The sequence below is a fragment of the Caretta caretta genome, chromosome 4 (genome assembly GCF_965140235.1).
Source record: "Caretta caretta isolate rCarCar2 chromosome 4, rCarCar1.hap1, whole genome shotgun sequence".
In the NCBI taxonomy this organism is placed as follows: Eukaryota; Metazoa; Chordata; order Testudines; family Cheloniidae; genus Caretta; species Caretta caretta.
This window is the reverse complement of record NC_134209.1, coordinates 38643116-38658117: the sequence shown is the minus strand read 5'-3', so window position 1 is coordinate 38658117 and position 15002 is coordinate 38643116. Positions and strand designations below refer to the sequence as shown.

Below are 15002 nucleotides of genomic sequence, written 5' to 3'. Positions count from 1 at the left end.
GCTTCCAGCTGTTATCGCCTGTTCTCGGGAGCACTGGTTGCCTTATTGACAGGTTAGATGGTAGTTTTGTGTGCCCCTCAGAGTAGTAAACACACCTCCTTGTCTTCTTTCAATTGTATCTGTAAGTCCGAAATTTGCTTCGGTTTGCACAGTACAGGAGTCATGGGAAAAGGAGCTCTTGTTTGTCTGCTCATTAACATCTGTTTCTTGTTTTAGTTTGTCTCTACTGGTGGTACTAAGACATCAAACCCAATTATTAGCTTCTCCTTTTCAATCTGAGAAATTTCTTTATGCCTTGTTTAGGGTTCCTGATGCACACTTTACTGCCTCCCCTTCCTGCATAAGGGAATACACCTTGTTCTTAAGACGATGCATCTGCAGAGAGTGGAACTGATTTTAATTGATCCTTAATACTCCAAAATAGGATAGATGGATTAGTGGCTGGCATTTTAAATGCTCAGATACCCTTAAGAGTATCTTGGCCGTAGATTTGTGGAATAAATTTTTCTAGATAGTTGTTATCCCTGTAAAATACTTTATTCTCCCTTTATGTTGTAAATCCATTTTCTATTGTGAGTATTTGAGCTTTTAAAACTCTCTGATTTCATATGCATCAGCAATTAACCCATCTTTGCTCAAGTCAAAATTGGCTAAACAGAAGTTATCTATACTGAATATAAAAGTTCCATGTAAGATGTCTGTCTGTGTTCTCTTGCTATCTGCAAAACTTGCTGAGGTCTTTCATTCTGTTCCTTACAGTGCATGGACCAAACGAAAACATTGTCTTCTATAATTTCATGTTTCAGTCTCTCAAAATCCTTGTGTGAAATGATTCTGAAATACCTTGTGTGCATAATTAATACCAAATGGCATTAGTTAAATTTTATTGTATCCTACATTGGCCACACTTATAGGTTTCATTCCAAAACATATAACTAAGTCCACTGGTATTCCTTATACTTAAAATGGCCATTACCATTGGAGCCAATTATAGTTCTAAACTATAAAGAACTTGGTGTGCCCACTGTAATAGAATATTAAAAGTAACTAACATAGAATGTGACTAACTCTTCTTGCCAAAATACACATCCCACCGCAATACTGAGATTAGTTTAACTTCACAGTCTTCAGCTGCCACATGAACAGTTTTCATCAGATTAAAAAAACTAAGACTTTTTTTTAAATAGGGGATTAATTCATATTCATACTCTATTTTGCTTTTCAGTTACTATCATACCAAAAACCTAGTCTGTCTTTTCAATATCTTCCAGCTTTCCCGTATTTCAGGTGTTTTATTTTACATGTTAGGATAAATAGATTTTTTTTCCTTTGGTAAATAGGCAAATCACAGATAATACATCTTAAAGTGGTTTTCTCCTTCCAGGCAACCTATGCCTTTAGGAGACATCAGACTCAGAGGATTTCCCTAGAGATGGCAATGGAAGGGAGAGAGTGATGAGGGTTGGGGGAGAGGGGAGAGGAACAACAGTCTTTTACTACAAAAAGAAAAGGAGGACTTGTGGCACCTTAGAGACTAACAAATTTATTTGAGCAGAAACTTTCGTGAGCTACAGCATCCGATGAAGTGAGCTGTAGCTCACGAAAGCTTGTACTCAAATAAATTTGTTAGTCTCTAAGGTGCCAGAAGTCCTCCTTTTCTTTTTGCAGATACAAACTAACACGGCTGCTACTCTGAAACCAGTCTTTTAATATGATCTCTAAAATATTCTTGGTCATGAATTTTCAGCTGAATGGAATATTGATCCATATCTTACTTTATGATTATAATGATGTTGCCTTTTTGCTGTGTCACGGAGTAAATTATCCATATAGACATGGCAGATTTAACCATTTAAAAGTCACTTTAGCTTCATTTTTCTTTGAATAAATGTAATTATATGTACGCAAGTTAGTGTATGGGTATATTTATCAAACTGTGTCACATTAAGAATTGTCGCACGTGAGAATTTTGGACACTGAAGTATTGACTATGTGATGCCTGCAAGAAACTCTGGACAATGGTGTTTGTCACGTACAACAATTTCATGTTTTCTTAGCACTATTTATATTTTGAACTGTCCACTTTATGCGAGCTCTGTTTTTTAGCAATGCTATTCCCACATAGCAAGTTTTAAGGCAGTCTCTCTGCTATATGTAAAGTTTTACTGTATTGCCTCTTAGCAACCATTGATGGTAATTTCAGGTTTCAGAGTAGAAGTCGTGTTAGTCTGTATTCACAAAAAGAAAAGGAGTACTCACTTTCTGCTTATTGTACGTCATTATAAACTAGTAGACAAAACAAGTCCACAATTATTATTACTTCGCAATATTCTTGCTCTGTAGAAGCTTGTATATCTTTCCTTGGAGATGTTATGATATTCATCCAGGTGAAAAGCTTATAGATACATAAATCTGGTTTTACTTACCATCTATACGTTTAAGGAGGATGTTTTATGTGACTTAAAGGGTTGACCTTTGGCTACCTTTCCATGTGTTGGCTTGTAGCCATGATCACATACAATATGATGGAAAAATACAGCACTCTCTAAAAGAAGTGTAGATTAAACATTCTGTATTTTGCATAGAGATTATTATTAGTAGTAGTATCACAGTAATGTCCAAAATGTGCTGGGTATTGAACCAACATATAAAATAACATGGGCAGAAATTTTCACAAGTGATCAGTTACTTTGGATGCCTCTATTTGGGTGGTCAACCTGGACATTTTCAGAAACCTCATTTTCAGAAGCAGCGAGCATCTACCCTCTGAAAATGAGGCCCTTGCAAGATGTGTCTATTTGGGCATCCAAAACTGCTACTTGCTTTTGAAAATGTAGGCCTTGGTTCTTGCTCCAAAGAGCTTTCGATCTAGAGGAAAAAATATTTAGTGTTGTTTTGAAAGTGTAAATCTTAAGAATAAATAAAACTTAAAAATAGAGCTTTGGTTGCCATGGCCTGTGTGTGTGTTTCTCTCTCTCTCTCTCTCTCTTTTCTTAATCTAGTATGAAAGTACTAACTGGCTTGCTTTTAGGCTTTTTTGAGATCTTATCACCAGTGGCACATTCAGGAAAGAACTGCGGTAAAACTGAAGTGTTACTGTTCAGACTTTGTCTTGAAGAATATTGTAAAGCGGAGGTGTGATACAGAAGTCTTGAGTTGAGCTCGCAGTGCTACCTCCTGAGTCAGGAGAAATAATACCTTCCTCTCCTGTTGAAAGAAAAACATCTTTCTTTCTCCACCCTTCTCCTTTGCCTCTATAGGAAAAAAGTGATTCATTTTAGCTCCTGTATCGCCTATGTATAATGTAAATATCTGAAAAGCAAAACAAACAAATAGAACAAACCTTCCTGTGTAAAGTTTATGGATAACTTATGATTCTGAGTGACCATGGTGTATGCGCGTACCTTTTGTGTACATGTGTGCAAGCATAAATTAAGGACTCAGTCTGGGAAAGGATTTCAGGATGTGTACCTTGCTACAGTTTGGAAAAGATCTCATGTGCATTTGTTTACCAACTAAAATAATGGTCAGTATCTAATATCTTTTAAGATTTGCTGTTGAAGTGAAAAGCACTGGCATGGTTATTAAAATCTAAAAATATGAAACCCATTTGATCAGTGGTTCTTTACCTACTTTTTATTTGAAACACTTGTTTTAGGAACTGATTATTTAATAGCTTTTTACCATTAAGCCACAGGAGTATACCGCATGAGTGGGTGAAAGGAAGAATAATTACAGTGGGATAATGATTAAAAATCTGTGCATTATTCTTTTTAAATGTACGAACCTCTTGTGAACTAGTTAGTTTGTTAAATAAAATGTAATTGATTATTTGATTTGGCATTGTGACAACTACACTGTATTCACGTAACAGGAGTTATGCAGTAAAAGTTAGGAAGTCTGGTCTTGCAACTGAGGTGCTGGGCTTCTCAAGACACTTGTGTTCATTTTCTGGCTTGGCCATGGACTTCCTGTGTGAATTTGGATAAGTCACTTAGGCCCCAGTATTGCAGTTGACCCGTTCATAACAAATTCTCAGTTGGGGCCTCAAGATGCTCTTGTAATATAAACAATTGATTATGATGTTCCTTGGGAGGTTCAAAAATAGTAGGCTAATATCAAAGGTAAATGACCTATATCATAATATTGAAATGACAGTTGATTATACATTATCCCTAAAAATATAAACAAAGATATGGTTTTAAAAAAAGAGAGAAATTGTTGCAGTAGTTTCACAGATCACAAATGTAAAATTTTATAGTTTTATTACAGAGGGAATTAAATTACAATGAACTCAAATTCAGGAAAAATGATTTTTTTCTATTGCAAACTTACTTTGTGAGACTATTATTACTATAGTATAGAAGTTTAATTTAAGCAAATAATCCATTAACAAAGGATTAAAATTTCCTCCAGCTAATTTCTATACAGTGTCTGCTTGGAGCAACTGGAGTTAAGCATAGCTCATCTGATGTATTTATTTGCTTTTTGTAGTTTATCTAATACTCAAAAGAGAAGCCAATGACCGCATGCTTGGCCTAATTTAGAGTGACCATGTTTTCAGTGAAATAAATTTTACAGGAGCAATGAGAGAGAGGTCTTGAGGTCTTCCTTCACCATTTGGAATGTCCTCAGGAGAGCTGAGAGCACAAGGCAGGGGACCCTTAGTAAGTAAACACAAGACAATCCCCTGGTGTGTGCCTTTTCAGTTCTCAAGAGGATGCCACTGGCTGTGTTGAGAACTTTATCTTGTTGTCTGTTCTTTATGTGGAATGTATGCCAACCCTTTATTGTTAAGATATGAATGTTATTTCTTATGCTGGGTCTTCTCAATAACCACCAAAAGAAATGAACAGTTACTGAGGCAGAATGCTAAGAACATGTTAGATGGTGATGGAGATTGCAGCATACGGGAAACAAAATCTTAGACACATTTCACTTAGCCTGCTCCACACTACGGGGTTAGGTCAAATTTAGCCGCCTTAGGTCGATTTTAAAAATGACTGCATCCACACAACCAACCCCGTTCCGTCGACCTAAAGGGCTCTTAAAATTGGCTTCTGTACTCCTCCCTGATGAGGGGAGTAGCACTAAAATCAACCTTGCTGGGTCGAATTTGGGGTAGTGCGGACACAAATAGATGGTATTGGCCTCCAGGAACTATCCCAGAATGCTCCATTGTGACCGCTCTGGACAGCACTTTGAACTCCGATGCACTAGCCAGGTACACAGGAAAAGCTCTGGGAACTTTTGAATTTCATTTCCGTTTCATCAGTGTGGTGAACTCAGCAGCACAAGTGACCATGCAGTCCCCCCAGAAACGTAGAGCGTAGAATGTTTCTACACTTCCCCATCATCTCCGTCCCTGAGGTTATCACAGATTAGAAGGCGAAAAAAACACACTCATGATGACATGTTTTCCGAGCTCATGCAGTCCTCCCGCACCGATAGGGCACAGCTTAATGCATGGAGGCATTCAGTGGCAGAGTCCAGAAAAGAATTAAGTGAGTGCGAAGAGCGGAGGCAGGACATGATGCTGAGGCTAATGGAGGAGCAAACGGACATGATGAAGCATCCGTTGGAGCTGCAGGACAGCCAACAAGAGCACAGACCCCCACTGCATCCAATGTATAACCGCCTACCCTCCTCCCCATGTTCCATAGCCTTCTCACCCAGATGCCCAAAAATGCGGGGGCGGAGGGGGAGGAGAGGGGCGCGGCGCATGGCAGAGGCTCTGGGCGCCCAGCCACTCCACTCCAGATGATGGCCCAAGCAACAGAAGGCTGTCATTCAAACAGTTTGATTTTTAGTGTGGCTACAATAAGCAATGTGGCCTTATCCTTCCCTCCTCCCCCACCCCAACTGGGCTACCTTGTCCGTTATCTCATTTTTTTTAAATTAATAAAGAAAGAATGCATGGTTTCAAAACAATAGTTACTTTATTTCGAAGGGGAGAGAGTGGTTGGCTTACAGGGAATTAAAATTAACAAAGGGGGCGGGTTTGCATCAAGGAGGAGCACACACAACTGTCACACCGAAGCCTGGCCAGTCATGAAACTGGTTTTCAGAGCCTCTCTGATGCGCAGCGCGCCTTGCTGTGCTCTTCTAATCGCCCTGCTGTCTGGCTGCTCAAAATCAGACGCCAATCTATTTGCCTCAACCTCCCACCCTACCATACACGTCTCCCCCCTACTCTCACAGATATTATGGAGCACACAGCAAGCAGCAATAACAATGGGAATGTTGGTTGCACTGAGGTCTGACCTAGTCAGCAAACAGCGCCAGCGACCTTTTAAATGTCCAAAGGCACATTCTACCACCATTCTGCACTTGCTCAGCCTATAGTTGAACTCCTCCTTACTGCTGTCCAGGCTTCATGAGCCATGGGAGCAAGGGGTAGGCTGGGGTAGGTGCGACTGCGTGGTGCTGCTGGCTGGGAGAGCAGCCTGAGGCAGAAGCCTCCAGCTCGCATGAGATTCCAGGCAGGACTGAATCTCCATGAGACAAAACTTAAAGAAGAGAATGACCTGGAGGCTCTGGCCCCCATTCTGTGCTCTAAAAGAGGGATAGCCATGTCTGTCCAGGTGCCCCTGATCGACCTCTCCAAGGTCTGCCAGGAGCACCCAGGAGATGTACGATGGCTATCAGTCCTACTGCACCATCTGCTGCGAAGGCAAGGAGCTGCTGCTGTGTAGCAATGCAGTACTGCGTCTGCCAGCAGCACCCAGAAGACATACGGTGATGGTGAGCTGAGTGGGCTCCATGCTTGCTGTGGTATGGCGTCTTTGCACGGGTAACCCAGGAAAAAAGGCACAAAACGATTGTCTACCGTTGCTTTCACAAAGGCAGGCAGGGAGGGAGGGGTGCCTGATTACATGTACCCAAAACCACCTGTGACAACGTTTTTGCCCCATCAGGCATTGGGAGCTTAACCCAGAATTCCAATGGGCAACGGAGGCTGCAGGAACTGTGGGATAGCTACCCACAATGTACCGCTCTGTAAGTCGATGCTAGCCACGGTAGTGAGGACGCACTCCGCCGACTTAATGCTCTTAGTATGGACATATGCAATCGACTGTATAAAATCGGTTTCTAAAAATCGACTTCTATAAAATCGACCTAATTTTGTAGTGTAGACTTACCCTCAATGTCAGTTTAGACTCACATCACTATCTTTCCTGCATTGTCTATTGCACCTAATTTATCTATGTTAGATGTACTCCAGGTGTTATCTTCTGACCACTCTTGGGCTGCAGAATGCTGGTGGTCACATGGTGCTGGTTCTCTTTTTTTCCACTTGGCAAATCTCAAAATCAGCTAAGACACAGGAAATACTTTGGTAATATTACTTTACCAAGTATTCAAGTGCTATAGTTGCCAAAGGGATGATATTTCCTCACCAGTAGGAGGGAAGGTTCCATAAAAAAGTGAAACCACAATTGCAAGTCCCCCTTTAAACACATTTTTATGAGTAATTTTAATGCTCACTAGTTTGCAACTGCTTTGCAACTAACATATTCCTTCATACTTTGTGGGCTGTTTATACCAGACTAGGCCCTTAATTGCCTTTTTTTTTTAAATATAATCTTTTTAAATTTGTGTTTTTCAGTTACTGCTGCAAGTGAAAATGAAATAGCCACACATTTGCAGCTAGGTGCAAGGAAACTGAAATATAGCTATAAGTTTTCACCTAGAGGAGTTACTGTAATATATGATAAAGCTGAAATTACATGGCTCTGCTATACATGTTGTAGTGATTGCTCCTGCCCTCTGTTGGTGATTTCAATAACTGCATGTGTTAACAGTGCAATATGAAACTATTTTTTATGCCTGTACATGTATGCAAATATCTATGTTCATACACACAATATTCAGATTCTGATAATGGAAGGTGCTGTTTGTGCTAAGAGTATTCAGTCACTCGTGTTTTCACTAATTAATCATTAATCACCTGCAGCTGGAACAACAGCTTTTTTTAATTAGTGTCTGTTTATTAAAAATCTGCTTTCAGAGCACTTACAGTGCTGCGCCACAGAAACTGTGCATTGTGTCTTCTATAAACCAAGAGGTAAAAACAAGTTTAGTTTTTTTGTTCTGTGTTTATAGATGCAAGACTCTTTGTAAGACTGGGTACCATGTTGGGTACACTACCATACATAAACATGCTTAATAAATATGCTGCTTAAGCTGGGTTCTCCCCTCAAAGACATCCCATGATTATTTTGTTCCCTGAATATCATGAATAGTTAATAGCTCATAAAACTGGGGTTGACTTGCTTTTAAGTACTGGACAACTAATATGTATATCTTCACAGGCCTCACAAAGCACATTGCCTCTGGCCTTCTTTACATTTCTACTGTAGTTAATTTTCTCAGGGAAGCTTAACTACAGTAGAAATGTAAAGAAGATTATGCTTTAATTTTAAAAATGATCTAACCCTTCTTGTGACACTAGTCTGGTAAAAGTGAACTGGTATAAGCCAGTTACTAGGATTAGAAATAGATCTGGAGGAAAATTCAGGGGTTGGGGAAATCTCTGAAAATTTTCATGAAAAATGTTTTTCACCTGGTGACCATTCCTAGTGGAAAAGAGGAATTACCTGGGCTCCACTTCTGTAGGAGGATTATGGAGGTGCAGTGGGAGGGGGATGCAGGGACCTAATGATTTCTCTCAATATGAAAGGGATCAACTTTTAAGTTTGGCGTGTATTCCAAATTTTCATCTCTTTAATGCTCTCCAAAATACTTAAGCTAATCCTGTGCACCGTGTTGTGATGGTGATGGATGAGCATTGGTTTTGACTTTGTGGGTTAAGGCAGCAGAAATTTTGTTTTCTAGGCCTGCTCCAAAATGCAAGCCAGCTTGCATTATAGGGATGCTCCTGGTTTGGAGAGTTAAATTTTAAATCGGGAGCCTCATTTAAGAAATTTAGAGGAATAAAATTTGGTCAAAAATGCTGAACTGAATGTTGGGTAGAATTTAGCAGCAGCCATAGCCCTTTGCTAATTCTTAAAACTAAATTGTATTAGTGCATTTTCACAGTGTCATGTTGATATTAAAGGACAGAAATGTAAATTTTATTTTTGTTCGCTTATTTGGGTCATTGACCTCTTTTTTTATTTTATTGTATTATTATTATTATTTATTTTATTATTTATTATTATTGTGGCCTTTCCCCAGCTGAGAGGAGTACGACACCACAGATTCTGTTTTCTTAGTGAAGACTAGAGGAGCAAGGGAAGAAAATGGTTTATGGATGTGGTGCATATGTAATATGTGTGCACAGCTTATTTGTTTTGTATTGTCTGAGGAATGACGGGTAAAGGGCATAAAAAACTTACGCAGACAGACTGCATATTCCCAATTCTTCAGTTTTACAGTCCGTGGCTCTTCAAATAGCAACAGAAGCTGATAAATCGAATTTGTCGTATGAACACACTTATTTTACTCAGTTGTGGTACCATCATCACTTCTCCTTCTTGCTTTGTCATCGTTGAAGGTAAAGTTGAAAGTTAACTTAAACTAAACCAAATTTAATAAAAACTCATCTAGATGTTGCTAGTGACATTAGATGGATTTGTAGGTTCAGCTCTGAATAGTGACTTGTATGTGTGAATTTAGCACTAAAAGCATTGGCAACCTGCAAGTCCCTTGCTGTTATTCCTAGACTTATTCTGAGGAGAGAGAAGTAATCATGACAAATCGCAGATGGTTTGGAAACAAATGCCGATTGGTGATCTCATCCTACCAGTATCACCCTAATTACTTTTCACAGGATTTGAACTTGAGTTTCCTGAGGTGATAGGCTTATGCAGTAATGTTCTGTACCATCAAGCCCTCTGATCCTCCAGGCAGTCCCAAAATTTCACTTTAAAGGACATTGGCAAGTAACTTAATCCCTAAATGTTACCTATTTGTACCCTCTTTTGTACACGTAATATTTTAAAACCTTGTAAGTATTGTTGGATTCCCCCCCCACCCCGCATAAATATGATGACTAGAATCCAGAGCCTCTGCTAAAACATTAAGAAATGAAAGGGGAAAAATAATAGCTCATATTTTATGTGTTTGTACTACTGAGCCAAAAGCAGTTGTGTGTTCCCTCTTATGGCACTGCAGCAGCAGTTAATTAACAATCTTATTCCCGGAGCTGCACTGAGGACATTAGTGATGCTAGTACTCAAACAGAAAACGAAACAAATTATTAACTTGTTTTCCAGCCTGTACTGCCACAGTGGAATGTGGGGATGGTACTCTGAAATGTCTTGTGTAGATAATGTACCTGGTATGAGGGGCAGCACAGGAGATGAGAGGTGGTGGAATCTCCTTCCTTTGAGGTTTTTAAGGTCAGGCTTGAGAAAGTCCTGCCTAGGATGATTTAGTTGGGGATTGGTCCTGCTTTGAGCAGGTGGTTGGACTAGATGATCTCCTGAGGTCCCTTCCAACCCTGATATTCTATGATATGATGAAAAGTGAAGCAGTCGATTTTAAATTTCTTTAGAAATGCAACTAAATACATATATGCGCACACACCTGCTCAAAATTGGCAGGCACACTATTTTCAGACATTTAAAGACATAGTAATTTAGGACCAAAATTTATTTTGGTTTTGCTTTCAGAAAATATATATTGTAAATAGGGTTGGACATTTGAATGGTACAAAAATGACAGGTCAATTGATCGGTGAAATATTGTCAAGATAATGTCAAAAGTGGTCAAATATTTTAAAGCACACTACTTTATTAGAACAGTAACAACGTCTAAGACTTTTTGGTCTCCAATAGTCTTAGCCGTAAATACTTGCATCTAATTACAAAAACAAAGTCACTTAACTGAGAAACTCCGAAAAATACAAAACTCGATGAAGTTCTTAAAAATTAAAGAATTTTTTAGCAATGTTAGTATTTAAATGTGAATGTTATTAAAGACCGAACCGTTAGAAAAGAAAAAGGTAATATAATAGAAATAAAACAAACACCTAGCAACTATGAAAGGGTAAAGTCTGTTTTTAAAGTCCATCAATGCTAGGTAGGCAACAAACCAACTCTTTAAACAGCTCAATGACCGTGCATCCATAGGTGCTGGAACTAGGGGTCCTGGGGGTCCTGCAGGACCTTTCAGCTTGAAGTGGTTTCCATTATATACAGGGTTTACGGTTTGGTTCAATGGCTCTCAGCACCCCCGCTATACCCATTCATAGAATCATAGAATATTAGGGTTGGAAGAGATGGAGGTCATCTAGTCCAACCCCCCAGCTCAAAGCAGGACCAACACCAACTAAATCATCCCAGCCAGGGCTTTGTCAAGCCGGGCCTTAAAAACCTCTAAGGATGGAGATTCCACCACCTCCCAAGGTAACCCATTCCAGTGCTTCACCACCCTCCTAGTGAAATAGTGTTTCCTAATATCCAACCTAGACCTCCTGCACTGCAACTTGAGACCATTGCTCCTTGTTCTGTCATCTGCCACCACTGAGAACAGCCAAGCTCCATCCTCTTTGGAACCCCGCTTCAGGTAGTTGAAGGCTGCTATCAAATCCCAGCTTACTCTTCTCTTCTGCAGACTAAATAACCCCAGTTCCCTCAGCTTCTCCTCGTAAGTCATGTGCTCCAGCCCCCTAATCATTTTTTTTGCCCTCTGCTGGATTGTCTCCAATTTGTTCACATCCCTTCTGTAGTGCGGGGACCAAAACTGGACGCAATACTCCAGGTGTGGCCTCACCAGTGCCAAATAGGGGGGAATAATCACTTCCCTCAATCTGCTGGCAGTGCTCCTACTAATACAGCCCAATATGCCATTGGCCTTCTTGGCAACAAGGGCACACTGCTGACTCATATCCAGCTTCTCATCCTCTTTAATCCCCAGGTCCTTTTCTGCAGAACTACTGCTTAGCCAATCATTCCCCAGCCAGTAGCGGTGCATGGGATTCTTCCATCCTAAGTTCAGGACTCTGCACTTGTCCTTGTTGAACCTCATCAGATTTCTTTTAGCCCAATCCTCCAATCTGTCTGTCACTGGACCCTCCAGCCTATCTACCTCTCCCCACAGCTTAGTGTCATCTGCAGACTTGCTGAGGGTGCAATTCATCCCATTATCCAGATCATTAATAAGGATGTTGAACAAAACTGGCCCCGGGACCGACCCCTGGGGCACTCCACTTGATACCAGCTGCCAACTAGACATCGAGTTGTTGATCACTGCCTGTTGAGCCCGACAATTTAGCCAGCTTTCTGTCCACCTTATAGTCCATTCACCCAATCCATACTTCCTTAACTTGCTTAATTCAACATGGTTCCAGCACCCTTACATGCATCTTTTCTCTTGTGGTGGGAAGAACATTCAGTGTCTGGGAGCCTTCCTCTCCATCCCTCTTGGCTTTCAGAATTAATTTCTTAGTTTAGACGGTTTAGATTGTAAGCTGTTCAGGGGAAGGAGTGTGTCATTTAACTTATTTAATGTGCTTTGTAAACTTCCCTGTATATTGATACCCTTGTATACAAATGAAGTTATACATACTTACATACTTTGTTTGTTCAAATATTCCAGCCAATCAAGATGCCCAACATTCAGTTAATTCACCTTTTTTCCCAACACGTGGCATTAGCATGTAGCAAAGTTAGTGATTAAGCCATTTATGTGGGTAACAGATGGCACCATGGTGCAATCAAAAAGGTAGGCACCACCTACAGCAGGGCATTCTTGCTGTAATATTTGACTGTGGTCAAATAATTGGCATTATTTGACTGGTCAATTGACTGGCTTTCCAAGCCTAATTTTAAAAGGAAAATCTAAATTTTGGCACTAGACTATTTGTCTCTTAAACTCTGAAGACAGTGTCTCTACTGAATTTGTGCGTGTGTAATGGGGAATGGATCACTTGATTGCCGTTCTGTTCATTCCTTTTGAGGTACCTGGCATTGACCACTGTCAGAAGACAGGATACTGGGCTAGATGGACCTTTTGGTCTGACACAGTATGGCTGTTCTTATGTTCTTATATTCTCCCAATATTAATAGAATTATTTGAATAAAAAGAGATTTTTGTCTAGATTTAAAAATTTCCTGCGGTGTTTGCAACCCAGAAATTTCAGCATTGTGCTAATGCAGGATGAACCAGAAAGTAAAACTTGTTGTAAACAAATAAAATGGACTGGTCTATTTTTTTTCCAAATGTCCAGGCTGGATCTGATGCAGTAACTAAGTGGAATAATAGGTGGAAAGAAATTAAAATGACAAAATTAATTCAGTTTTCATCACTTAGTAATATGAGTTAGGAATTCTCTGTGTTCTGTTTTGTTTTTTTGTTTTACTGTAAATGAAAGTGTGTGACTTTTAACTTATCAAACCTTTTAACCTACAAAGTAGGTGTCTTTTAAAAAGTATGTTGATTGTTAAATTTAAGAAATCTTTAAGTATGGAAGACTTGCTTTAATGTTTCCAGATACACCAGTGACCCCCAATATGATGGGTATCAGGGAGGCAATGTCTCAATAATACAGTTTTGTAGATGTCCTGAATCATTCCTAAAGCTTCCATTCACTCTTCATGCTGAGCATCCATTCAATCTGACCCACCCTCGGCAGTAGCCAGAATCAATATAATTACCCTGCAGCTGGCAAGGCAGGAAACTTCTAATACCACTCCAATTTAGCTGCTAGGGAAAGGGGGCTAAGCGGGGATAATACTGCAACCTAATCCTGGAAGCTGAGAGCGTCAATTGAGCTTCTAACTAATGCTGCCTTAAGGAGAGAGCGAGCAAGAGTACTTGAAGTTGGCTCGAAACCTGGAACTTTGAATAATGGCAATACACAGAATGCTATCCATTAGGCCATTGCTGGGACAACCCATTTTGTTTTATACTTCTGTCTGAAATATCCTCCACTTTTCCACATGCCAAGAGAACAGTCTTAGAGCTCTTTCACTAATGTTTGACTGAGACAGACAGACTGCTTGTGGGATATTGTATGTAAACAATGATTTCTAATAGAGCAAAGCTATAAATACAAAAAAGGAAGGGATTTTTGAAAGGCACTCTGCCAGTAATTAAAGAGAAGGGGCTGTCTGCAAAGTCTTGTGGTTCACCCTAGATAGATCTATGTCTGTAGACACATGGGCAGTAAATATCTGAGATGTAGTGTAATGTACATTAAGATCTTTCCTGGGAAAGGAGCATTATGTCATGGTTCTGCAATACTACTAAAGCAATATTTAGTTCCATTCCCTTCTCCCACAACAACCCCTGTTTTTAACATTCTCTGTAAGCAGTGACTCATTTTTTAATCATGTGTAAAGGATATAAAAACTAGGTCCAAGATTTTTTTTAAAAAAAATGTTTGAATAATAGATTTTGGGCACATGTGCATGTTGAACAGCTGCTGTTAATTTTCTGTCTATGGTATAGCCACAAGCTATAAAGAAAGAATAGAAGATTCAGATTACTTAACACGTATATGCTCAAAAGTGTTTTCAGACAGAGCTGATGGCCAGCAGAGCTTTGAAAGATTATCTTTTTTGAGACGAGTGGCTTTTCCCAGTAGAGTGACCAGATATTTTTTGTTTGTGATTTCCAGCTGTCCCATTTCCTCCAAGCCACCGGCTCACAGCTAAGGAAGTGTTTGATAATGATGGAAAACCCCGTGTGGATATCTTAAAGGCACACCTTATGAAGGAGGGGAGGCTGGAAGAGACTGTTGCTTTGAGAATAGTAACAGAGGGTGCTTCAATTCTCCGTCAGGAAAAAAACTTGCTGGACATAGATGCCCCAGTCACAGGTAAGTGCCAATATTAAATCGGAACATGCAAGCACATGCATTCAGGTATATACTACTCCCCTGAGAGTTCGGTGAAAGTTTCCTACTCCACTGACTGCTCTCAGTACTTAACTCTGCATCTCTGAATCCACTGCCACAGTGGGCCTGATCCTAAGAGTTGCTGAGATCCTTAATTTCCACTGATATTAGAGGAAAGGACCTTATGGGCTGAAAACTTTTGCTTCTAAAGTAT

The 15002-nt window shown here is 39.9% G+C and overlaps 1 protein-coding gene across 3 annotated transcripts in view; it reads left to right on the top strand.

Moving 5' to 3' along the window:
• Window positions 1-15002, top strand: part of PPP3CA (protein phosphatase 3 catalytic subunit alpha) — a 324623-nt gene that overhangs the window by 120537 nt on the left and 189084 nt on the right. For 2 of the 3 annotated variants that reach the window (XM_048847004.2, XM_048847003.2), the window contains exon 2: window positions 14570-14770. The exons of the other annotated variant lie outside the window; for it this stretch is intronic. In XM_048847004.2, the coding sequence (XP_048702961.1) occupies window positions 14570-14770 (201 nt within the window). The remainder of the gene's footprint in view (window positions 1-14569; window positions 14771-15002) is intronic. 3 annotated transcript variants of the gene reach the window in all.